At 56.3% G+C, this 24,461-nt stretch overlaps 2 protein-coding genes across 4 annotated transcripts; one reads left to right on the forward strand and one right to left on the reverse strand.

Annotated features, from left to right (window-relative positions):
• The first annotated feature begins 769 nt into the window (after positions 1-769).
• TCFL5 (transcription factor like 5) lies at positions 770-16,939 on the forward strand. 3 transcript variants are annotated; one of them, XM_047068819.1, is made up of 6 exons: positions 770-1,431; positions 2,471-2,657; positions 2,928-3,090; positions 4,494-4,740; positions 6,830-6,971; positions 16,169-16,939. In XM_047068819.1, the coding sequence occupies exons 1-6, from the start codon at positions 770-772 to the stop codon at positions 16,289-16,291; spliced, it is 1,524 nt and encodes a 507-aa protein (XP_046924775.1). In that variant the 3' UTR covers positions 16,292-16,939. The 3 variants fall into 3 exon arrangements, with proteins under 3 accessions (XP_046924775.1, XP_046924776.1, XP_046924777.1); XM_047068820.1 differs by having other exon boundaries at positions 4,497-4,740; XM_047068821.1 differs by lacking the exon at positions 16,169-16,939 and adding an exon at positions 13,555-14,622 and having other exon boundaries at positions 4,497-4,740.
• Positions 16,940-17,466: 527 nt separating this feature from the next.
• COL9A3 (collagen type IX alpha 3 chain) lies at positions 17,467-24,461 on the reverse strand. The gene is made up of 15 exons (XM_047068822.1): positions 24,332-24,461; positions 24,193-24,246; positions 23,988-24,032; positions 23,830-23,883; positions 23,694-23,747; positions 23,176-23,229; positions 22,995-23,066; positions 22,043-22,078; positions 21,548-21,592; positions 20,422-20,454; positions 20,131-20,277; positions 19,942-19,996; positions 19,318-19,500; positions 18,316-18,393; positions 17,467-17,704 (listed from the first exon to the last, which is right to left on the reverse strand). The coding sequence occupies exons 1-15, from the start codon at positions 24,380-24,382 to the stop codon at positions 17,514-17,516; spliced, it is 1,152 nt and encodes a 383-aa protein (XP_046924778.1). The 5' UTR covers positions 24,383-24,461; the 3' UTR covers positions 17,467-17,513.

Consider the following 24,461-nt stretch of genomic DNA (forward strand, 5'->3'; position numbering starts at 1 on the left):
TATTTCAATCACCTCTAGCTAATCTCTGTGTCTGGTGTGGAAATAAGTGCTCTAGCTTGGTTTGCTTTTTTTTTTTCCAAAGGATGAATCCGCTGTCCTGATATCGTTTATTGAGGAGCCCACCACTTCCCTCCCGAGGACGTTTTAAGCGGGAGAAAAGTCTTAAAACCACGTGCACGGTACGATCTCGCATGTGTTCACAGAAACGACGCGGCAGAGGGGCGCTGCGCACTCGGGGAGCACGACTGCGGTGTGCTCCGGGATGCGGCGGTACGACCGACACGTCACCAGGCTGCAGACCGCCTCCGCCCCGCACAGGTACCTCGCACAGGTACCCGGGGTAGGTGTAGTACCTGTGAACGGCTAGAGCGCACGCGCCCGCCCGGCCCCGGCCCCGCCCTCGCCCTGCGCGCGCATCCCCCGCATCGCCCCGCCCCCGACCTGCGCACGCAGCCCACCACCGCGGCTCCCCACCCACCCACACACCTGCGCGCGCAACCCCCGTGGCACCGCCACCGCCCTCTCCGCCGTCGGGGGCGGGGCGCGGCGCGGCGCGGCGGGCAGCCGGCCAGGCGGTTGGCGAGGGTGGGGGCCAGGGGGCGGGGCCTCGGCACAGGGGGTGGGGTTTCCGTTGCGGGGCGGCGCGGCGCGGCGCAGGCGCGCTGTAGGCCCAGCGGTTTCCCGCCCCCCCCCCCCCAACGTCGCCCGGCGACGCCGCGCCGGCCCGGTGCCCGCCGGCCCCGCCGCGCGCCCCGCCGTTGGCGCCGGCATGTCGGGCCCCGGGCCGCGGGAGCCGCCGCAGGCGGGCGGGCCGGCGGGCCCCGAGGGCGCGGACGCGGCGCCGGGCGAGGCGGGGCTGAGCTTCACGACCACCGACCTGAGCCTGGTGGAGATGACGGAGGTGGAGTACACGCAGCTGCAGCACATCCTCTACTCGCACATGGAGGCGGCGGCGGCCGACGGCGAGCTCGACGCGCGCCTCAGCTCGGCCTTTCTGGCGGCCACGGCGCCGGGCGCGGCGACGGCGGCGGGCGGCTTCGCGGCGGCGGGGGGCGCGGCGGCGGCCGGGGGCGCGGCGTCCGTGTACCCGGTGTTGTGCCCGCCCGCGCTGGCCGACGGCGGCTTCGCGGGCGCCGCGCCCTGCCTGGGCCACGTCGACTTCCAGGAGCTGCGCATGATGCTGCTCAGCGAGGCGGGCGCCCCCGCCGCCGCCGAGAAGACGCCGGGCGCCGACGGCCCCGGCCCGGGCGCGCCGCGGCCCAAGGCGCCCGACGGCGGCGGCGGCAAGGAGAACGCGGAGGGCGCGCCCGAGGCGCGGGCCAAGTCGGCCGTGCGCGTCCGCCTGGAGGACCGCTTCAACAGCATCCCCGCTGAGCCGCCTTCCGCCCCGCGCGGCGCCGAGCCCCCCGAGCCCGGCGTGGCGCTCAACAAGTGGGTGTCCACCCCGGGGCGGCCGGGCGCGGGGAGGGCGCGGGGGGCGGGCCGCGCCGGGTCTGCGCGCACAGGAGGCCGCCAGCCTCCGTCAGGGTGCGGACCGGAAGGTCCCGTGCAGAGGCCGAAGTCTCAGTCTGGGTGCACATGCGGACCCCTGGTGAGGAGGCCGCCAGCCTGGCTGTGACTGGTATCTGCGTGGCCGGGTCTGGGTAGAGACCAGGTGATCTGGTGCAAAGCCAGCGCCACCGCAGCTTGCGTTTTAATAGGGATTGGGCCCAGCTGGGTCAGGGCGCAGGTAAAGTCAGCCGCTAGAAAGCCCCCAGCCTCCTCCCGGCCGGCATCGTAACAGGGGGCCGACTTGCAAGGCTCTGTGCAGGTGCCGGTGAGCAAGCACTTGGGAGTACTGAGTACACACCCCAGAGCGTGGGTTTCTGTGGTCAGCACTGTCTGCACGCGGAAGGGCTAAGTTCCAGTTGAGATCGGTGTGCCGGTGCTTCTGAGCACCGAATTACCCGCCTGCGTGTCAGGAGAGGTGTGGTTCCCCCACGTTGACTCAGGTTAGCGGTGTCTTCACTGCGCGCACGGACGCAGCCTTGGGGAAGGAAAGCGTCTTGTCCTGAGGCTTTGACCACAGAGCGTAGCTTCTCCTGCAGCCAGGCCGCCAGCCCAGCCCGTCAGTCCTGCCCCAGGGGCGACTCCTGGAGAGGAGCGGCCCGTGTGCTGCGGCGGCTCCTCGGCTTTCTGTCCGTCCCTAGCCAGTGGCGGTCCCCACTTCGCCCTCAGTCATCAGAGTGTGGAGAATGGCCAGAAAAACAGAGCAAGAGAGATTGTCAGCGACACACAGCCTCCCGATCCTCCGTGAGGAAGAAGCTTGAGCTTGTGCGCCGCAGCACCGGTCGGTGATTGTTCGCCAGAGGTTTCCGTGATGAGGGGCATTCGTTCACCCTAACAGACTTGCGCGTTCTAGAAAGGCGATTGTACCGCTTCGGGACATTTCCCGCAACACACTCTTCACACGTTTTTTTTGTCTCGGCAGTTTGGTCACTCTCATCCGACATCCTTCCGAATTAATGAACGTCCCTCTTCATCAGCAGCAAAACAAATGCACGACGTTAGTGAAAAATAAAACTGCCACCGCGGCCACGGCCCTGCAGTTCACGTACCCCGTGTTCACGGCCAACGCCTGCTCGGCTAACGCCGGCTCGAACCCGTCGCAGGTGCAGGTAAGGGGACAGTTGGTCCCGCTTTGCTCTTTTGTTTGGTAGCAAATGGATTTGAGCTGAGTTCATTCGATCTGAAGGATTTCTCTTTCGCCGAGCTTAATAATCCTTAACGTCGAGAGTGTTCACGTGGTCGGGGAATGTCTTAAAATCCTCCGTGTAGCGCATGATGTCTTTGACGTGATTTCTGTGGAAGTGCATGTGCTTTGTGTGGAATCGAGGGGACCGACTGGGTCTCATGCTGATAAAGTTCCTGTGGCTTCGTTTTTCCAGAGCTCTAGTAACCCATGTTCTATACTCGAAGCTGCCAAGCATCAGGATATTGGATTGCCTAGAGCATTTTCTTTCTGTTACCAGCAGGAAGTTGAATCCACTAAACAGACTTTGGGCGGTAGAAACAAAGCTTTGCCTGAGCAGGTTTGGATTAAAGTAGGAGGTAAGCCACAAAGGGGAGCAGGCGCTGCCCTGATGTCATTCTGGTGGGGGGGAAGGGAGGGGAACGGGGGGGGGGGGTGGGGAGGAGGTTTGTAAACATGAGATGGTCTTGGAAGTGTACTTCCACGTGGGGGACTTTTCTTCACTTTGAACTTTCTTTCGAATTCCAAACATATTTATACTTAGTGTGGAAACATTGAGTTTGGAGGCTCCTCTTTCTTGCTAGTGATCTCCGTGAACGGAAGAATGACGGACTTCCGGAAACTTACCGTTTCCTGCAAGTTGCCGAAAGCACTTAATAGCGTTGTTTTTGTTTTTTTCTTATTTTATATTTCACGAGTGAGCCAGGAGTCTGAAACCTGATAAAAGCTTTAGGAGACAATCTGCAGATGGGCAGAGGATTGAGTTGGGAACAAGAGGCCATAAGGTGATTCAGAAGGGTTTAGAAATAAACTGCTGAAGGCAAACCTTGCTCATCTTGAGAGTGAGCTCGCAATCCCTTTCTCCCTGGGAGCCAACTATTTTTTGACTCACTGGACGAGATAACCCCAAGGTTTTCCAGAGCCGGCGAGGGCAGGAGCGACAGAGCCGCCGAGGCAGCGGGCAGTTCTCGTGGTTCGGCACCTCCGTGCAAAAGTGCGTGTTACCGTTTGCAGAGTTAAAGGTTGCTAGTCAGACCGTGTGCTAAGTTCTCAGCTTCTGGAACAAAGCGTTCCCAGCACTGAGCTCCCCACCGGGTCCCCCGCTCTGAAAGATGTGGTGGTGACTCCTGTGCCACAGATTTATTTGGCTTTTGTTTGGCATCCTGGGAACGCACACCCCGCACGTGTTAGCTGGGGGCCTCCCGCTCTGCGTGTGATGAAATTTGCCGCGTTCCTCCAGCAGAAGTCAAAGCTAGGAGGTGGTCCCTCCTCGTGTGGGCAGAATCACTTGTGAGGTGAGGGCACGTGTAACCGTAGGCCACCTACGTTTTGTCTTCTGGGCACTGCGGTTAGGGTATCCTCTGTCACGTTAGAATAATCGCATAAAAGAAAATCTGGAGAAAAAAAATCTTTTTTCATTCTGAACGTCAGAGAAGTTCAGTAACTTCTTGGTTTCTCCGTTCATAGGCGGTAGTTAACATCTGCTGATTAACAGGGGACTTTTGACAAGGTTGTATCGATTACATAATACTCGGAGTGTTCTCGTTTGGTTGCAGATTTATGTTCAGGTTTGTGGTTTGAACCTTGGAGCTTTGTGTACAAGTTCCTGGAGTAGGTGCAGCTTTTCCTGTTGAGTCCTGTGTGTCCCTTGCTCGTGAATGTGTGTCTGGAGTTGAAAATGGCACCAAAGCTATTCGGCACTAATGGGAAGAAGTTAAGTAAAATAAAAAATTAAAATACACTTTTTTCTTCTTTTGCAAAGAAGAAGCGCTATGTAAGCAAGCAATAAATAAGAGGAATCGGAGTAGAATTCGTCAGCTGGACACAAACGTAGAGCGAAGAGCCCTTGGAGAGATTCAGAACGTGGGTGAAGCTTCCACCGCCGCACAGGGCGCTTGGCCACCCGCGGAGTCCTCGCAGGCAAACCTCGGGGAGCAGAGCCAGAGCGGGCCCCAGGGAGGAAGGTCGCAGCGCAGGGAGAGGCATAACCGCATGGAAAGAGATAGAAGGTAACTCGTGTGGTTGTTCATCAACACGCAAGTTTATTCCAGTTATTAGCAGTAATAGGCAAGTTATTGGTGAGACAGCGGTTTAGTTGATTCACAATGTGTTCAAAGTGGAGAGAGGTTGGCCAGAGTGAATATTGACTTTGTTTTGCTAGGGGGATCGGGGTCCCCAGGTTTGATGATTCTTTAGGACTTAGGGCTTTGATTTATTACAGAGAAAGGAACCTGCAAAATTACCAAAGGTGCTGGGTGGGGGATGGGCGTCCAGTGAGCTAGGTGCAGGTTCCCAGGTGTCCCCTCCCAGGGGACTCCCAGATGCACTCAGCAACCCCAGCACCAGCTGTGGCCAGCTGGGAAAGCTCCTGAGGGACTCAGGGCCCCGAGATTTTCTTGGCGGGCATGTCATGGAGGCATTCCTACCTGGCAAGCAGCCAATCCCAGGACCCCAGGAGAAGAGCCGGTGCACAGCATAAACCATGTTTACGCACATGTTGTGGGTGCAGGGAGCCCCTCCTAACTAATGGTGCTGGGAACCCCTGGAATCTGAGTGTCCAGATGCCATCGGGGGCCCGCCTTGTGAGTAGGCTGCTGGGAGATGGCCAGGGTGCACAATGGGGCACTTAGCTTTGCCTGGTTCTTTTAAGAATGTTGGGAAAGAAAGGGGTTAGAACTGTCGTTTTATCTGCAGGTTTTATTTAGAATCTGCAATCTTTTTTTGAATATTTATTTTTGAGAGAGAGAGAGAGAGAGATTGACAGAGCATGAGCAGGGGAGGGGCAGAAAGAGGGAGACACAGAATCCGAAGCAGATTCCAGGCTCCGAGCTGTCAGCACAGAGCCCGATGCGGGGCTCAAACCCACGAACCATGAGATCATGACCTGAGCTGAAGTCAGATGCTTAAGTGACTGAGCCACCCAGGCGCCCTGAATCTGCAATTTTATGTAGAATCAAAAGGTGGCTAGTTTTTCTCTATTACAGTTGGATTTTTACCTGATGTTTCCCTAACATAATTAACATAGTCATTCATTGAGAACTTTGTACCAGTTTCCTTTTTATAGCATGCGGCAAGGCAGACGTTCAACTATGAAGGGCGAATGTTGACCCAAGGCGACTTCTTTCCTTTTAAAAGGATATATTAGAGCTAGCTGGCCAGCTAGATCTCCTTCTTACACAGGTGCGCTCACACCCACTGGCACACACACACTCACACACTCTACTTGAAGCGCTGTGTCAGCAAGGACTTGTGAACCAGAAAGGACATTTTTCCTACTCTGATATTTATCACGTAAACATTTATTTAACACCTACTATGTGAAAACCTTTCTACCGTATGCTGACAGCGAGAGCTTAGATTTTTACTCTGCCTTTTCGTAGTTTAACAGCCTGCAGAGGGATCACCTCTCATCTGAGTTTCTCATCTACAAAGCAGAGCTGGCTACCACACGGATTGGAGACAGGATGAAACACGTGTGTACGTCACACGTGTCTGCCTCTGTGTAGAAGTTAGCATCTCGTAAATGCCAGCTGTCACATTGACCTCATGAGATCGCTACGACAGATTCTGAGTGTATGCTTGGGAAGATGGGCAACGAGGGTTGTATAAGCTGGTAATCGGGAAGAGCTAAAAATGGTGTAAATCATGAGACCACTTGGGATGTAAACGATCTCTAAAAAATGAATGATCTCTCAAATGACTGGGATTCGGGGCATTAACAGACTGGTCGTGTGTGATCCTTTTGACCCGGGGTCCCTTGCCGATCATAGCTGCAACCCTGAGCTGTGGGTGAGCTCCTTGGCCCAAGGAGAGCTGTCCACCCAGAAAACCCCCTACAAAATTTTGCTTCGCGTTTCCGGGGTTGGGTCCATGCTTGGTCTGGAGACTGGAAACTGGCCTTTGCTCCTGACCCATGAGAAGTCCGTGGAAACCCCCGCAGCAGGTCGGCCTTGTGGAGGAGGGCCACATGGTCGTGGCGGAGCGTGGTCCTGAGCACGCACTTGGTGGCCGGGCCACAAGCGACACATTCAGACATTTGCTTTACTGCTTGGTGTTGCTTCTGCTTCTCTGGGTGATCACTTTGGATTTTGACCGTAGGCGCAGAATCCGCATTTGTTGCGATGAGTTGAATCTTCTAGTCCCGTTCTGCAATGCCGAGACCGATAAGGCAACCACGCTCCAGTGGACCACAGCGTTCCTGAAGTACATTCAGGAGAGACACGGAGATTCTCTTAAGAAGGTCAGTATTGGGAGCAGGTCGATTTTTAGAATTTTATAAACTTACCAGAGAGCTTACTTATCCTTTTTTCCCTGAGATATGCCAAACTGTTGTTCCTGTTGGAATCCAGGGTCAGGTACTGAGTTCACTGAGAACAGAACTCCGCTCATTAATGATGTAGCTCTTCGTGTATCGAAATAAGAAGCACGGCCGGGGTTCGTTCACTGACTTGCACGGTGTAAGTGACTGAGTATCGGTTGTCAGATCATAGCTCGAGCGCCTGCTGTGTGCAGTGGATTGTATGGGGCTTAAAGGGGTGTCAGAGACCTGGGAGATGTGGTCTTTTGTTACCCTCTGAAAACTTTGTGATGGGATGAAGCAAGAATAGTTAAGGGGGAGACAGAGACAGATACGTGTTAAATAGTCTGGAATTCACATGCGCTCAGAAGGCGGAGAAGCGAGACTCTTCGGTGGGCTGCGTGACTGGGGACGACTTGGGGGGCTTTGGAACCCAAGCATCTGGCTCCTTGTTGCAGCCAGCGCTGCCTTGACCCTGTCTGTTCAGTCCCAGGGGCAATTGTAGCGAGCGAGCGTGGCTCCAGGTAGGACCGAACGCATGGTGTGAATGGGAGTCCAGCCGCCCCTTCCCTGGTGGTTCACATGGAAGAACGGAGGCGTTCGCGGCTTTGGCTTCAGTGCTCTGCCTCGGGGGGACCTCGGCTGCAGGTACTGGCCTCAGAATGCTGGTGGTCAGGGGGAGTGGTGGCGAGGCCTCGGCGAAGCAAGCCCAGCGCCCCGGCCCTGCTCCTTGTCGAAGCCGTCGTGTGGTTGCTGCTGTGGGCTCAGCATCCGTTAGGCGCTGAGCTGAGGTTGGCGCAGAAACGTGGAAGCCTTTTAGAAAGAGCCTCTCGTGTCTAGATCCTGGAAGGGCCGCGAACCGCAGGCGGTTTTCTGTTTCCCTTGTGTCTCCGCACGGCAAGGCTCCGTCCTTCCGTGGTACGTTGGCTGCGTTGTAGAGCAGCGTTTATGTCCCGTTTCTTCTAACTGGGTCACTTACGGTTGTTTATAATGCACTTACTCTTTGACATTATGTGTTGGAGATAGACTGTTAACTTTGATAAAATAAAGCTTTTACGTATTTTTTTATTATGTAATTCCAGTTAGCGAACACACAGCGTGATATCAGTTTCAGGTCTACGACGTAGGGATTCGGCACTCCCACACGTCCCCCAGTGCTCATCACGACAGGTGCGCTCCTTCGTCCCCGTCACTTATTTCCCCCGTCCTCCGACCCCCCTCCCCTCTGGCGACCGTCGGTGTGATGTGATCTCTGTAGTTGAGAGTCTGGTTCTTGGTTTGTCTCTTTATTCCTTTGCCCATTTGTTTTGTTTCTTAAATTCCACAGAGGAGTGATATCATACAGTATTTGTTTTTCTCTGAATGACATGTTTCACTCAGTATCATACTTTAGTTCTATCCACGTTGTTGCCAGTGGCAAGATCTTACTCTCTTTGATGGCTGAGTACTACTCCATTGTGTGTGTATGTGTGTGTGTGTATATATCCACCACATCTTTATCCATTCGTCAGTCAGTGGACGTTTGGGCTCTTTCCATAGTTTGGCTATTGTCGATAGTGTCGCTATAAACATTGGGGTGAATTTGCCTCTTCGAATCAGCAGTCTTGTAGCCTTTGGGCAAACACAGGGTAGTGTGATGGCTGGGTCGTAGGGTACTTCTATTTTTAACTTCTTGAGGAACCTCCACACTGTTTTCCAGAGCGGCTCCACCGGTTTGCATTCCACCGGTTTGCAGTGCAAAAGGGTTCCTCTTTCTCTGCATCCTCACCAGCACCTGTTGTTTCCTGAGTTGTGAATCTTAGCCGCTCAGACGAGTGTGAGGTGGTGGTATCTCAGTGTCGTTTTGATCTGTATTTTCCCTGATGAGGAGTGATGTCGGGCCTCACGTGTCTGTTGGCCACTTGTGTGTCGTTTTTGGAAAAAGCTTACGTACGTTCATATATACATATGTGTATATACGTGTGTTTAAAAATTGATATTTGTTTATTTAGAGAGCGCACGCACATTTACAAGCTAGGGAGGGAGGGAGAGAGGGAGAGAGACAGAGAGAGAGAGAGAGAGGACGGGAGAATCCCAAGCAGGCTCCACACTCGGTGCAGAGCCTGATGTGGGGCTCAATCTCATGAAGCACAAGGTCGTGGCCTGAGCCAAAATCAAGAGTCAGACATTTAGCCTGCTGCGCCACCCATGCGCCCCAAGCTTTTACATTTTTGAAAATGATTTTAATGTTTGCCTGTGGGTACCTGTTAGTAATGAATTATTCACGTAATTTATTCAAACGTATTGAAGGTGCTTACAACAACGATAAAAACTCGTTAACTGTCTTTGTATATACCCAAAGATTAAATAGGTTAAAACTTACAGGTGTTATATTTCACATTTCATATACATTATGCTTCCTGGTGTTTCCGAACTTAGTTACGTTGAATGTGTGGCTTGCTTCTGGGTCAGATTCCAGGGCCGGTCAGGAAAGGGGCTGCAGGGACGTCGGGGAGCACTTTGTTGGGTTAGCACACAGCTCGCCAAGCAGGGTCTATGGCTGTTTCCTCGGTGACCGGTCTCCCTTTTTCACCTATTTCTGTTCTGACAGGTAAAATACACGAGAGTCTTAAGTGATTTTCCCGAGTTGTTTTAGTACACGTTTCGTTCCGCAGGTCCCTGCACCCAGGCTTGTTCAGGGTGCCGGGGGGTCACCCTTCGAATGAGACCAAGAGCCTGCTGGCTGAGCGGACGACGCAGGGGAGTGTCGGTCCTGGCACGAGGAGAGCTGCTCTGTGGGCCCTGCCTGCAGCAGGGGCGGCGGGGGGTCTGGAGGGTCGTAGGCAGCAGTGGCATGTCAGCCTTAAAACAGCCGGTGGTTTTACTGGCAAAGTGAGTCTCTGGGGAACGAGGAACCGCCGTGCAGGACACGCAAGCTGCGGGGAACACAGGGAAGGCCCGCTCGCTTAGGTTTCAGGGGGGGATCGGGGCGGGTCGTTTGGGGCGGCAGTGTGCTGGAGAGGAGGGGGAGTCAGGGTTTGGGGCGGTTTCTGGCTCCGGCAGGCAGTGGCCGGGGCAGGGGGGCGGGGGCGCCGAGGCCTCCCTCGCCGAGGCTGGTCTCACCGGGCGGCTGTGGCGCCCGAGCCCCCGCCAAGGCGCCTGGCTCTGTCTCGGGGGGGTCTCCTGTGCCCGTCCCCACGGGCGCCATCTGATCGACGTTTCGCATGGGGCCCGCCATGGGCCGGTGGGGGCGGGGGGGCTCTGGTTTGTGTGGCCAGATGAGGGTGCTGCGGCCGGGGCGGCCTCCGGCATCTGGTGCAGACGTGCGAGGCTTTCAGCGCCCAGGAGGCACCAAGCCGCGTCCAGAGGGCGACGGGGAGATGAGTCTGGGGCTCCATCAGCAGACACCTGGTTCCCTCGCCCCCTTTCTTGTTTCTTCGTAAATTTATTTCACTTCCGGCGTAGTTACCATACAGTGTTGTGTTGGTTCCAGGCCAGTTTGTGTTGTTTTTCTAACGAACATACACGCAGTACAACGAACACCTCCGCGCCCGTCACCCAGGGTCAGCGTTTACCGTGTTTACGTCACACACTCGCGTGTCGGCTGCGCAGTTTCAGAGACGCTTCCAGGCGTCGTGTCTCCTCACCTCTAGATATTTCTGGACGCGTCTCCTGGAAAATTCTCCCGCGCAACCCCCGTGCCGTTACTGTGCCTTACGAGGTTGATCGCCATGCTGTCATCTAATGGTCCATCTTGGCATTTCCCCGGAATGTTTCAAATGACTTTCGTAGCGGTTTTTCTTTTTTCCTCCAAACCCGCACCCACCCATGGATTATGTGTTGCGTTTAATTACGCTTTTGAGTCTCCTTAAGCTGCAACCACTCTGCCCCACCTCACGTTTGCTTACGATGACGTTGAGGTTTGGGGGAGATGAGGTCGGGTGTCTGTAGAACTCTGAATTTAGATGATTCACTTTATATGGGGGATTTTGGTAGAATTTCAAACTTCGAGAAAACTTGCAAGATTTGTACCGAACTCGGCAGGTGCCCACCAGCCTCGCTCAGAGTCACCAGTTGCTAACGTCATAGGCCATTCGCTCTGTCATGCTTGATCTCTCATTATATACTTTCCTGAACCGTTTAATAACGACTTGTAGATACCTCAGGACTTGTGTATTTCTGAAGAACAAAAGCCTCGTCTTACGGAACCGGGATACGGTGCTCAGACTCAGGAAATGGCACTTCCGTACAAAACTGTTGTCCGGCTCAGGGGTAACCTCTGGATTTGCCTGGATTTGCCCGTTCTCCCGATAATGTCTTCTGCAGCTTCCCCACTGGTTATGAGGAGCTGTCGAGAGAGAGGACCGGGAATCTCAGCCCAGCCGCAGGCGGCCCCTCCCTCTGCACCTCCCGCCCCCTCCCCCCCCCCCCCCCCCCCCCCGCCCACTCTCCCGGCAGCACCAGCACTTGGTGCTGCAGGAATTCCTGCCCCCACGTCCGCCCGCCTCTGACCGGTTGGTTCCTGTTTCACCAGTGATGGGCACCCTGAGTTAGTCCGTGGCCCTGGGGGTGACGGCTGACAGGCTGACGGTCTCCCCAGTTGGTGCGCAGCATCCCCCAGTCCCCTATTGACTGGTGTCCCCCCCCCCCACAGACCCCTCCTTCAACCTTCCAGACAGGAACATACCCCCTCTTTGGCTCTGAAGGCGAGGACAGTCACCTGGCCTGGTGGGTGGGCCCTGGTGGCCCCGTTGCAGCTCTGTCCCCCCTCTGCTCCTTTGTCACTCTGAACCTGGGTGCCTGTGCCCGAGTCTCCGCGAGCCTTGGGGGACGGGCAGAGTCAGTGGTGGTATTTTCGCGTTTTTTCTTTTTTGAGAAAGGGGCGCAAGTGAGCAAGAGAGAAGCGGGGCTCACCCAGTTCGGGACCCTAACTCACGAACCGCAAGATCATGACCTGAGCCAAAGTCAGACACAACCGACTGAGCCACCCAGGCACCTGATCATGTTTTCTTCTATCATAATTTGCTTTTATGTCCGTTATTTCAAAGCGTTACCTATTCTGTCGTTTTTTTAAGGTTTTATTTTTTTCTGTCACACTGAGGTAAAAGCATTTGGTTTTTTACTTTTTCTGTTTTTAAAGCAGAGGTCTCTGGCTACTTTGTGTTTTATTTTATTTTATTTTTTTAAATTTTTTATAAGTTTTCTTTATTTTGAGAGAGGCAGAGTGGGGGGCGTGCAGAGAGAGAAGGAGACAGAGAATCCCAAGCAGACTCCATGCTACCAGCGCAGAGCCCGACTCAGGGCTTGAACCCACAAAACGTGAGATCGTGACCTCAGCCGAAACCAAGAGTCAAATGCTCAACCAACTGAGCCACCCAGGCGCCCCTGTCTTTCACGTTTTCGTATTACGTTGTCATCGATGAAGATGGTCTGTACAAAGAAACCATTTTTGAAAGTTTGTTGAGACTTCCATCGTGACCTCTTCGTCAGTTTTTAAAAGTTTTGGATTTATTTGGAAAGAATGTGTATACTCCATTCGGTGAATTCTGTGTTTGTTAGGTTGAGACTGTTCGTGGCGATTCAGACTTTCCCCTCCTGCTCTGCTGTGTGGCACGCCTGTCCCTGCCCCAGACAGGCGGCCGGTACTTTCCCTTCCCGACTTCCTGGTGCAGCTTCCTGATGGATGCTCGGAACCATCGCCCTCCTTCCTCTTAAGAAATACGCTTTGTTTTTGTAAGGTTATTTTTGTTTCTATAATCTCTACACCCAACATGGGGCTCGAACTCACAGCCCCAAGGTCAGGAGTCACTGGCTGTTCCTTACGGAGCCAGCCGGGCGCCCTGAGAAATGCACTTCTTGTGTTTGGCTTCTCTTGTATTTGCACACTCTGGCCAGACGTCATCAAGGTGTCTTGATGAGCTGTAAGACTCCCTTGAAACTCTGCCGTTTCACTTAGGTTTTGTTGAAGTAGATGCCGACTGAGAGGGGAGAGTGGCAGTCGCCCACTAACTTCTGGCCTACAAGGAGGCCTGGCGATCGCAGCCACCCCAGTGCCTCGTGAGTGAGAGCTGGGACCCCGTGGGCATCCAGGCCACACCAGCTTACCCGCTGCCCGCACAGATGCCCGGCACAAAGGCGGAGGCCCAGCACTAGTCTCGCGGCATGGACACTGGTCAGGAAATCTCTGGAGTGCTTTCTTACATCGGAAATGATTGTTTCCTTCTTTGTGGCTTTAATTATTCCCAAAGGGAAATTCTGCCTTCTCAGTACAGGCAGATATTTTCTATTTGGGCTTTGGGTGTCAGAATATAGGAAACTGTCAAAATATGGTTCATCTTAAATTGTATTGAGACCCTAAAACCTTTTAAAGTTTGGGAAGAAAATTAGAGATATGTGCAGATGTAGCAGCTGCTGAGTGGGATAGTCGTTAGAAATGACAGGTGGCCTTGGTCAGATGCCACTTTGAAGGTGGACAGGTGGCGTGCCCCAGCCATTCCAGATGGTTCCAAAGTTAAACTCGTTCAGCAGAGTACTTCTTCCCTTTCAGGACGTGAACTAAATATAAACCCACTACAGCCCAGCAACAAAAGCAACACAATACAAAAACAAAGGATTCGAGCACCTTTTTCCAAAGAAGGTGAACACATGGCCAGCAAGTACATGAGAAGATGCTCGCCATCTCTGACCATCAGGGAAATGCAGATCAAAACCACGTGCAAGTACCACTTCTCACCGTGACGTGTGGCTGTTACAGACAAAATAGGTGCTCACAGGAGGTGCAGAATTGGAACTCAGGGCTGCTGGTGGGGATGTCAGATGGTGCGGCTGCTGTAGAAAGTTGTCTGACGGTGTCTCAAGAAGTTAGCCCTAGAATTACCGCGCGATCCGGCAATCCCTCTTGGGGGTTATGCACCCGAGAGACTTAAAAGCAGGGACCCGGATGGACGCCTGTATGTCAGTGTTCACAGCAGCTCTGGTCTCAGAGGCCAGAATGTTGGAGGCGGGCCCCGTGCCTGGCAGCGTGCGTGCGGAGGGTGCTTACTCAGCCGTAGGCAGAGAGGGCGCGACACCTTGCTGCAGCACGGGCGTGCCTCGTCGCCGCTCTGAGTGACGTGAACCAGTCACAGGAGGACAGACACCCCGTGGGTCCACTTCCGTGTGGCCCCTGAAGCTGTTCCATTCGTAGGGACAGAAAGTGGGATGGCGGGCAGGGGCTGCGGGAGGGCGAGAGTCATGTTTGACGGGGGACAGAGTGTCCGTGTGGAAAGATGAAAAGCGGTGGCGATCACGCGACACTGTGAAGGCAGTTCGTGCGCCGGATAAAACCACATACAGCGGTTAAAACAAAATGTCACGTTATATATTTTTTACTGTAACAAAACCTTTAAGCCTAGACTCAGCGGCATAAGAATGCTATGCATAAAAAACTCGTGGAAATGTGTCCGTGCACAAACGTGGAGAGAACAGAATACCGAGCTCCTGTGTTCCTGTAACTCTGCTTCAGGGCCAAGATCGCCTGTCTGTACTCCTGTCCTGCCTCCCTTGTGGGACTCTTTTATTTTATTTTATTTATTTATTTTTTTTTTTTTTAATTTTTTTTCAACGTTTATTTATTTTTGGGACAGAGAGAGACAGAGCATGAACGGGGGAGGGGCAGAGAGAGAGGGAGACACAGAATCGGAAACAGGCTCCAGGCTCTGAGCCATCAGCCCAGAGCCCGACGCGGGGCTCGAACTCATGGACCGCAAGATCGTGACCTGGCTGAAGTCGGACGCTTAACCGACTGCGCCACCCAGGCGCCCCGGGACTCTTATATTTTAAAGCAGTTGCAGACCTAACATTTTAATTTAATTTTTTAATTTACATTCAAGTTAGTTAGCGTGTAGTGCAACAAGGATTTCAGGAGTAGGTTCCTTAGTGCCCCTTCCCCATTTAGCCCATCCCCCCTCCCACACCCCCTCCAGTAACCCTCAGTTTGTTCTCTGTATTTGTGAGTCTCTTAACATTTTGTCCCCCTCCCTGGTTTTATATTATTTTTGTTTCCCTTCCCTTATGTTTGTCTGTTTTGTCTCTTAAAGTCCTCATATGAGTGAAGTCATACGATTTTTGTCTTTCTCTAATTTCGCTTAGCATAATACCCTCCAGTTCCATCCACATAGTTACAAATGGCAAGATTTCCTTCTTTGTGATTGCCGTGTAATACTCCACTGTATGTATACCACATCTTTAGCCATTCATCCCTCGATGGACATTTGCTCCTTGCTCTTTATTTCCTGAAGAGACGGAACACTTTGTCCATGGGACGTCTGCCTTCTGCGTTGTGCAGACCCACGATCCCGTTTCCCAGAGGCTGACAAAGATCTGGCTCTCTGCACTTGCCTTCTTTTGTGAGCTTGGGGCTGACCCTGTGCTCGGGACAGCCAGCCTGCCCCAGCCACGAAAGCTGAGGCCTTGAAAAGTTCCTGGAGCAGGACAGCGTGAGCAAGGGCGTGTGCCGACGGTACCACGGGAGCCAGATTTTAGTCTTACGGGTGTGGAGGTAACCCCTGACCCCAGGCCTGCCCCGGAACACTTGCTGGTGTGTGTGGGGTAGGTCATGGGTACGGTGTCTGTGTGGGGTGGTGGAAAGTTCTGGAGATGGATGGTAGTGATGGCTCTGAAACACTGATGTCCTTAATGCGGCTGATTGGACACTGACACGTAAAGGGGTAAAGTGTTATATTATGCTACGATAGGAAATCTGTAAGTATGGCTGCTGCTTTTAAATAAAGAAGGCTTTATAATATATTCAGGCATTATGAAACTCTATTGGAAAGTTAAAAATACGTGTTAATGTAACGGAGAAAAATGTTTGAATCCTTTTTGTCCTGTACACCCCCTTACGAGATGCGACATGAATTTGTAGATGACGCCTACATATCTTGAAGTAATTTAGCTCATAATTTCAACCTTCTTTGTTTAATTTTTTAAAGGTTTTTTTCATTGTAAGTACTCTCTCCGCCCCACCACGGGGCTCGAACTCACGGCCCCGAGATAAGAGCCGTGCACATTGCACCGACTGAGCCGGCCAAATGCTCCCCCTAACACACAACCTTTTGTGTTGTGGAGATAGTTTCCGTGTCTGTAAATTCAGTGCATTAACGGTCATTTCTCAACTTCAGGAATTTGAGAGTGTGTTTTGCGGTAAGACTGGCAGAAGGCTCAAGTTGACCAGACCGGACTCCTTGGTGACGCGTCCCGCACAAGAGAGCCTACAGAGCAGCCCAGCCATGGACGTCAAGTGACCGGCACCGACCGCGAGTTCCCGGCAGTGGCGGCTGCCGCCCGGGGCCCCCAAGCGTCTGTGCAACCCAGGAGCCCCGGCGGTTTGACTCTAGGGGGACGCAGGTCAAGTTGATGGGCCTCCAGTTGGGGACGTTAAAGCACGTTGTGTAAAGATGTTTGTCTAGAACAAAATACTTACTAGTCATTCGTGTCCTCTTAGACCATTTGGGGATGAAGACGTTGCCAATTGACAAGAAACTTCTCAATTACCTGCCTGATTCCATCATGTTTCTTAACATGATAACTTTGAAAATTAACATCTTTTGTAATTTCCTTAGTCTTAAAAGGTATATTGCTTTTTACTTACTTTATCTGCATTTTAAATGTGCCCGCTTAGCAACTGGAACAAGTTAAATTTTTCTTAATTAGAAGTAGTTTGGAAATTTCACTCTTTTGTTTCTCCCTCCCCTTGTACCGACTCCATTCACACAGGACCATGTTGTGAGATGTGGTCCATTTCCAGCCTTCCCGCTGGACATTTTCCAGACTCCCTTTGAAGCCATTTTTGTCCATAAATGAAATATCGTCACAGTGGGTTACTTCACACCCTGATTTCCATATTGAGAGTCCCTACTTTCTGTGTAATAAACTCTAGTGTTTGGAACTGAGTTTTTCAAATGAGTGGCTTTATTTATCACAACAGGTAATAGCAGTAGACTTTCGTGCAGTACAAAGTCACCTTCAATAAATACTGTTAATTGGAGACGGTAAAAGTTTGTACACAAGAAAAGCGGGAAAATCAGACTAGACCATGTGTAGTGGGGATGCCGTACGTGAACTTCTTTATTTGTTACACTGTGGTCATTAGATTTCATAGATCGTCTCACCGGGACCATGTCTTCGTCCTTCCACAAATGCTGTGTAAACAAGCTGAATATTTTCTATCTGTGGAATCGTACAGAACTGCGTGTGCGGCCTGTACCCCCAGATGCCACGTCACGTAGGGCCTGGGCTGAGGTACGACGTTTCAGCTGTAAATACATGGGAGACAGAACACGAGGACAGGGCATTGGAGGACGCTCTCAGGGACCCAGTGTCCAGTCGCTGCTGTCGAGGACACGAGGGCCAGGCCGGGAGGGCCTCGGGGGACGTCACAGCGCGGCCCGAGGTCTCTTCTGGGACCTTCCGGAGCTCCCTGCTTGCAGCAGCCTCATCTTCTCCCTCACTTCCTTCAGTTGCGTTTTAGGAGCTTCTAGAACCGGATTTTTCCCCGCCCCCTGCCATCACGGCTCCTTGGCAGGCAGAGGTGTCACAGATGCCGGGGGTCCCCTGAGCACCAACAGCACCAGGGAGGCCGGGATCTCCCGGAGGCCCGGGCTCGCCTTGGGCCCCGTCTCGGCCGTCCTTGCTCACGCCGGGCACGCCCTGCGGTCCTGGAGACGAGTCGGAGCAGGAAGGTGAGTGTGGACGGTGGGAATGGACAGCCATTCCACCTGCCCCCCCACTTTGGTCTTAGAGCTTATTCCCCACTCTGGAAGGGCCCAGGGGAGGGGAGGGGGTGCGGGGAGGAGGTGAGGTGCAGTGAGAGGTGCGTGGAGGTCCGGGATCTGTCCCAGGGGTGGCGGCTCGGACTGGAGCTGAGCTCGGTCTGTGGTGAGCCAAGGGGGTGTGCGGAGTTGTCTGGTGAGCAGGGACGGAGGTGACTGGGCCCCCGAGCAGGTGGAGGCAGAGTGGCCGCTGCCTCGCGGGCAGCCCCAGGTGTGGGGGCCGGCAGGCCTCGGGCCCCCGGCCCCTAGGGCGTGGGTGCAGGTGAGACCAGGCCCGGAAAGCCTCCTGGGAGGCCCCTGTCTCTCCACAAAGCATCCAGGATACATACGGGCCAGTGAAGGGATTCTGTTAGAATTTAGCTGAAATAGATGGTGGGTGGCCTGCACTAAATAGATTCTCCTGAATGAGAGAACCCGTTCCTTTAGAAGGCCGTTCGTCGCCCAGGCACGCCCCGCGCAGAGTTGGAAGCAAAGCCGACAGCGGCCGGCACACGTACCTTGGAGCCCCTGGTCTCCGTCAGGCCCGTCCAGACCCGCGCCCGCCGAGCCTTTGTCTCCTCGGTCTCCCTGGGTCCCTGTGGGAAAGCAGCGGATGTGAGCCCCAGGTGCGTGACCCACCTTCTGACGCCCAAAGTGACACGCTCAGGAAAACAGCCCAAGCATCACAACCAGTCAAGGTGGTTGACGCTTGAATGCATCTCGGTTTGGGGACCACGGGCACTGGCACGGGGCGGGGCAGGACTCCGGGCCGCCCGCAGGGAACCTCGGGGGTTCCATCGGTGCGGATGGACAGCACGGCGTCTGGGAAGGGGGAGGAGGTGTGCGTGTCCGTCTCCGGGGCTCGGGTGGTTCGGCGTGAGGATGAGGGAAATGGCACCGCTAATTTTGGAATACTTTACGCTTCACAGATGAAGGAAGGGATTTACAGATTTAAGTTTCCCTTGGAAGTATTTTTCTTAGGCTACTTTTCAGAAACAAAATTATTGGATCAGTAAGTTGGAATGGACTGGAATCATGAGCGTGATCTCCCTCGTTTGGGCCGTGAGGCTCGCTGGCGGGGCCAGCCGGCCATGGTGGCGCAGCTTAGAGTTTGGAAATGGGGTGAGTGTTCGAGGCCGTTTTGGAAAAGGTTAGTGCCCACCCACTCACACACACGTGAGGCTCCGATCATGGGCACCGAGCACCCCGCCGCCAGCACAGGCCGGCCCCGGGGCCCATGGGGGGGGCGCGTCTGTGACTTGAGCTGGTTCCTAAATTACATCTAGTGCATCGTCGACCTTTAAAAGGGAGTTCCGTACAGTTTTTGCCTTTTGCCACAGAAACGTTCACGTGTCGGTTTTTACGAAGGCACATCCTATGGTGTATAAAGGGGCTTCTGTGTGCTTTTCACGTTTGTTTATCCTTCCCCCCAGATGTTCTGACGGTATTTGAGAAAAACATCACATTAAAAAAATGTTGCAGTGCTCGTGGGAGACAGAGGAAATGCGGGGGCCACTCACCTCTGGGCCCAGGGTCTCCCAGCTCTCCGGTGGGACCACGATATCCAGGGGGCCCTCGCGCACCGGGGTGGCCGATGGAGCCGGGGGGCCCCGGGGGACCTGGGGGTCCGGCTGGACCAGGCCGGCCCGCGGATCCCGGCGCTAAAGGCTTCCTCAGGTGAGCTGCTAACTGTGCAATTTGTTCTTTTGAAAAACAAAGGGGCACGCGTTTATTCAAAGCGGATTAGCGGAAGTGTTCTATGCCGCGGCTAAAACGTCAGGGCTGCCCGCCTTCCAGAAGGAAGTTTCACAGATTGAAAGTGGCCCGAACTTGGTGTGAGGGCACGAAACTCTAGTGCTGCCAGAGTACCGAGCAGTGAGTCAAGGCCCAGAAGGAGGCGCTCCCTTTGCGCGAGCTCCTTAAAAGCCCTGTGAATCAAAGTGGCCAAAAGATGCCACTTAGTTCGGAAGGGCTGAAAGGGCACAGTCCCCGTCCCTCATGACTGATTCTTTGAGCAGACGTTTAGAGCGCCTGGCCCGGTGTTAAATCCCGGGGGAGGGAGCCCCCACCTGGTGCACATGGACAGAGCGGACCCCCAAGGACCCCAGGCAGCTGGGCAGGGAAGGGGGTGGGAGGGCACTCACCGCTGAGCATCGCCCCACACAGCTCCCGGATGTGCTGCTCGCTGGCCTCTCGCCCCTGAAACGCACCCCGTAAGCTGGTCAGCGGACAGGGGGGCAGGCCGACACCTCCAGAGGCACCCCGCCATCACTCTCGGGAAGGTGACCCCCGCCCCCGGACGCCGACCTCAACACAGGGAAAGAAGCACGTACCGGGACTCCGGGCTTCCCAGTGATGCCAGGCACGCCTTGGATGCCCTGGAAACCCACGGGGCCGGGCGGGCCTGGGACGCCATCCACGCCGCTGGTGCCGTTGGGACCCGGGATGCCCTTCGGGCCCAGCTCCCCTCGACTGCCGGACTAGGGGAGAACGGGACCAGTGCCCAGCAGCCCCGCCACGCACACTCCTCCCTCTTGCCCTGCTTCTGGGCAGAGCCAGCTTCGCGACCTGCAGGCCTGTGTCTCCTTTGGGCTTTACTGTCGGGACGGCTGCCAGCCACTTACCTCTCCTTTGGGACCGACGGGACCACCGGGACCCTGCGAGAGAGGAGCCGTTGCGTGTGCTGCTAGGCAGGCGGGCATTTGCTTCCAGAGAACCAGGCCAGCACGTTACTGGTCAGGGATGGCCTCGAACAGCCGGGAAACTACAACTTGACCGCTTCAGGATCTCTCGTAAGTACGTTTTTATCTCGCTGGGGTTGTGTTATGACCACTGATGTTTTTGTGACTTAGTTTTCCTAAAGGGTGTTTTCAGTAGCTGCTTCGTACTTTTTCTCACACGTGTTGACTTTGCTCCTGGCCGTCATGATCATTATAATAAATGACGCTAAGCTGACAGTCTGTCCCTAAGGTTCCCTTTCCCCAGCTGTGTCCTCCTCAGGAAGCTTCCTGGCTGCCTGTGAACAGGCACGTGGTCCCAACCAGACAGCAGATGGCCCAGGACCCATTCTGCCATGGCGCCATCGGCGAGAGCAGACACCTCTGGGCTCCGCAGCCGGCAGGAACTGCCACCCCCATCAGATTATCAGGGACGGGTTCCCAGGGTCCTGCTGGGTCAAGGTCATCCGGGAATTCCCCAAAATAAACCTCGAGCGCGCGCGCGCACACACACACACACACACACACACACACGCAGCCCTGACCACGTCCTGGCTACTGTCACAGGGCTGTGGGCTGTGCCAGAGACGAGGGTCCCCGGGGCCGGGTCGTCGCCATCTCCCCCAGACACCTCGACAGCCTTAGTCACTGAACTGAAACCCTGGCCACGTGGCAAAGACCCTTCCCCCGAAACCCCACGACCGTCGTGCCCCAGCCTCCAGGAAAAGGTCCACCTGTCCAGGAGTTCAGTCAAGGATTTTACTCTAAACATAACTTGATTTTTAGCTCTGTGGAGGCAGAGTTTCCTTGAGTTTTATCTGAACCGTGCCCCAGTTCCCGCCGAAAGTCACCGGTGACGTGACTGCAGGCAGTATCACGTGGACAGGAGCCCACAGGACCCACAGGGACACATGGGCCCAGCCCCTGGCCTCCACGTGGCTTCCCCCACTCCCAGCAGAGACTGGCCTCCCCCGGACGTGGCTAGTTCACACTCAGCTGTTAACACAAGTGAGGCAGACTCGGTCACACTCACCAGCTCTCCTTTGTCCCCAGGAAGGCCGTCAGAACCTGCAATGCCCTGGGAACGACACGCCCCAACGTTAAACCATGTTCTCAAGCCTCGGGAGCTGGTTCGCGAGACCCCGGACGAGGGGGACGCAGGCTGACGTCCCTTATTGACCTGACACGAGGCTTTCTTGCCAAGCAGAATCCTCAACCAATATAAAGAGGACCTGGGGCCACCTGGAGGTCACAGGCCCAGCACCCTAGCCTTTCCAGAGAGGACAAATTTTTGACCTACAAACAGGCCTGGAGCCCAGATGCCGCCCTTGACGAGCTCACATTCCCAGAAGGTCCGCAGGAACACCCCCTCCCCCGGGGGCCCCAGGAGCCGAGCCGGGGAGTTGGGCTGGGTGTCCAGAGCGGTCACCTCCACTCAGAGGGAGCAAGGAGAAGCCAGTCATGAAGACAGCGGGAGGGAGAGAGGAGCTCCAGCCTGCATGGACGGGACCAGCGGGCGCCCACTCACCTGGTCTCCCTTCGGGCCTGCGGCTCCTCCGGGGCCCTGGCAGAGAGAAGGCTCGGCCTCAGAGGAAGCCCAGGGCCCCCGGGCGCGTCCCCCAAGTGTCTTAGGGACGCCAGAGCATCGCAGCACGTGGGGTGCCGTGGGTGTTTAATGGGCCTCTTTGGGTTGGGTGTTGCTTGTGCCACCAGTGACCGTGCGGGCAGCTGGCACCTGTAACCCTCGGGTGGCGTCCCGAGTGGGACCGGACGAGTCTGGGGAGGTGCAGGCTGGGGTCGCCCCGAGAACGGAGGACGTTAAAGTAGCAATTGTCCGTCTGCTCAAACAGCAGCAGGAGCCAGGGCTGCTTGGGAGGGGATGGAGGAGGCCGGGGGGGCAAGGTGGGGGGGAAGGCGAGGACCCTCTGTGAGCACAGCCCCCGCCCCCCCCCCCCAGAGGCCCTGGCCCCTGGGGTTTCCCACCCGCCTGGAGGCTGACGAAGGGCCGCCTTCTCGGCCAGTGGTTTCCGTGGCCCCCGCCCTGCCCTGCCCGCCTCCCCGGAATGAAGCGAGGTCTGGACGGCAGCTCCCGGGCCTTCCCGTCCGCAGGGGTGATGGCAGAGGCAAGCGCGGCCTTGGCAGGGCCTGGGGCGCGCGTCCAAGTGGGGCCCGGTCCTGCCGCGCCTGGGCGCTCTGGCCCGACCGTCCCGGGACCACGGGGACCCACACTGAGCCCACCGTCACAAGACCGCTAGGAAAGTTAGAAGCAGTGACGGTTGACGGCAGCTGTGGTTTTCACACTTGTCTTAAAGCAACGTAACCCTTTGTCCGACCCTCAGCTGAAACCCGACGGGCGCCCACGGAGCCAGGAGCACCGGCCTGCCGGCCACCGGCAGCATGTGGTCCTCTCCTGTGGGTCCCGGGGACTGTGAGCAAGGGCGGGGCGGGGTAGGGCACCCCCTGCCGGGACAGCCACTTACCCGGTCACCCGTGACACCTCGGAGGCCCTGGGGGCCCGGCAGGCCGGGGTCTCCCGTGTCGCCCTTCCGGCCCTGCAGACAAGGACGCAGCTCGTCAGCACCCACAAAGGAGCCCAGCGGGGACCCCTCCCCTGCTCAGCTGGCCCCCCTGGGCGTAAACCCCGCCCCAGATCTCACCCACCTGGAAGCCTCGGACGCCAGGGGCTCCAGGAGGGCCTTGCGGGCCCAGAGCCCCCTGAAAGACAAAAGGAAGGTGTGGGTCCAGCTCGCCTGCCCCCAGGGACGCCGGGCAGACACGGGAGCTGGCCCGCTCGCCGGGGACAGAGATGGGGGGCGGCCGGGGGTTTTGGGGGTGAGGCGTGCCCTCAGACCCCACGCGCCCGTCAGCCTTGGGAGCCAGGCACCCACACCCAGGGCTGCCCGGGGCCCTGTGGCCAGTGTCCCCACGATCCCATCTATCCACCTACTCGGACGTGAGGGGTGGGAAGCCCCCACTGCACCTCACGGAGCCTGCGGCGGGCGCTGTGACTTCCTCCCTCGGCAAGGATGGGACGGCTGGGCCTGGCCCTCGGTGTCTTTTGGCTTTCGTGGGCTCAGCTCACTGACGTGTCCCAGATGCCTCCCCAGCCCGCACGGCGACATGGCGGTGCCTCCCTGCCCTTCCCCCCCCCCTTGCCAGGCTCCACCCGCCTCACTCACCGCCGAGCCCCTGTGGCCAGCCTCACCGCGCTCCCCAGGCACGCCAGCGTCTCCCTGCACGAGGTCGGGGGGAGGGGGACAGGGGTCAGCAGGGTCCGTGGACTTCGGGCAGGGAGGGGGTACGGGGGACACTTACCGGGATGCCAGGCTCTCCCGAGGGTCCGGCCTCACCCAGCTCTCCGGCTCGGCCCTGCACGAGAGAGAGAGAGAGCCCCGAGTGTGCGCTCGTCCCTCCCTCCGGGGCCCGGGCACCAACCCCACCCCCACCCCCAGCAAGATGGAGAAGCCACCTACCAGTTCTCCCTTCTCGCCCTTGGACCCTGCTCGTCCGGGGAGGCCCTGCGCAAGTCAGAGGTCCGGGCTGTGAGCCCGTGGCAGAGCACCCCCAAAGCGGGGCTCCCCCTGCACAAACTCCCGCTCGGGGACGCGCAGAAGACCCCGGTCCCCGAGGCCCCACCAGCGTAGCCCCGGCACCACCGAGGGAAGCCCACACGCTCACCGGCAGCCCATTGGGACCCTTCTCTCCTGGGGCACCGTTGCGACCGGCCTCTCCCTGCGGGAGGTCGGGGGACAGGGTGCTGAGGCCCGGGAGGCCCAACCCCCACAGACCCCTTCTCCCCTGTAGGCCAGATACCAACCTTCTCGCCATCGAGTCCGGGCACGCCGTCCCGCCCGTCCTTGCCCGGCATTCCCTGGGGATGGGGGGTGGTGTGAGGCCTGGGGCGCAGCGCGTCTCCCGTCACCCCACCCTCCCTCCCCAGGCCGGTG

This window comes from Lynx rufus, unplaced genomic scaffold, assembly GCF_022079265.1.
Source record: "Lynx rufus isolate CCGP_SWC_20201006 ecotype Redwood Valley unplaced genomic scaffold, mLynRuf1.p SCAF_8, whole genome shotgun sequence".
In the NCBI taxonomy this organism is placed as follows: Eukaryota; Metazoa; Chordata; class Mammalia; order Carnivora; family Felidae; genus Lynx; species Lynx rufus.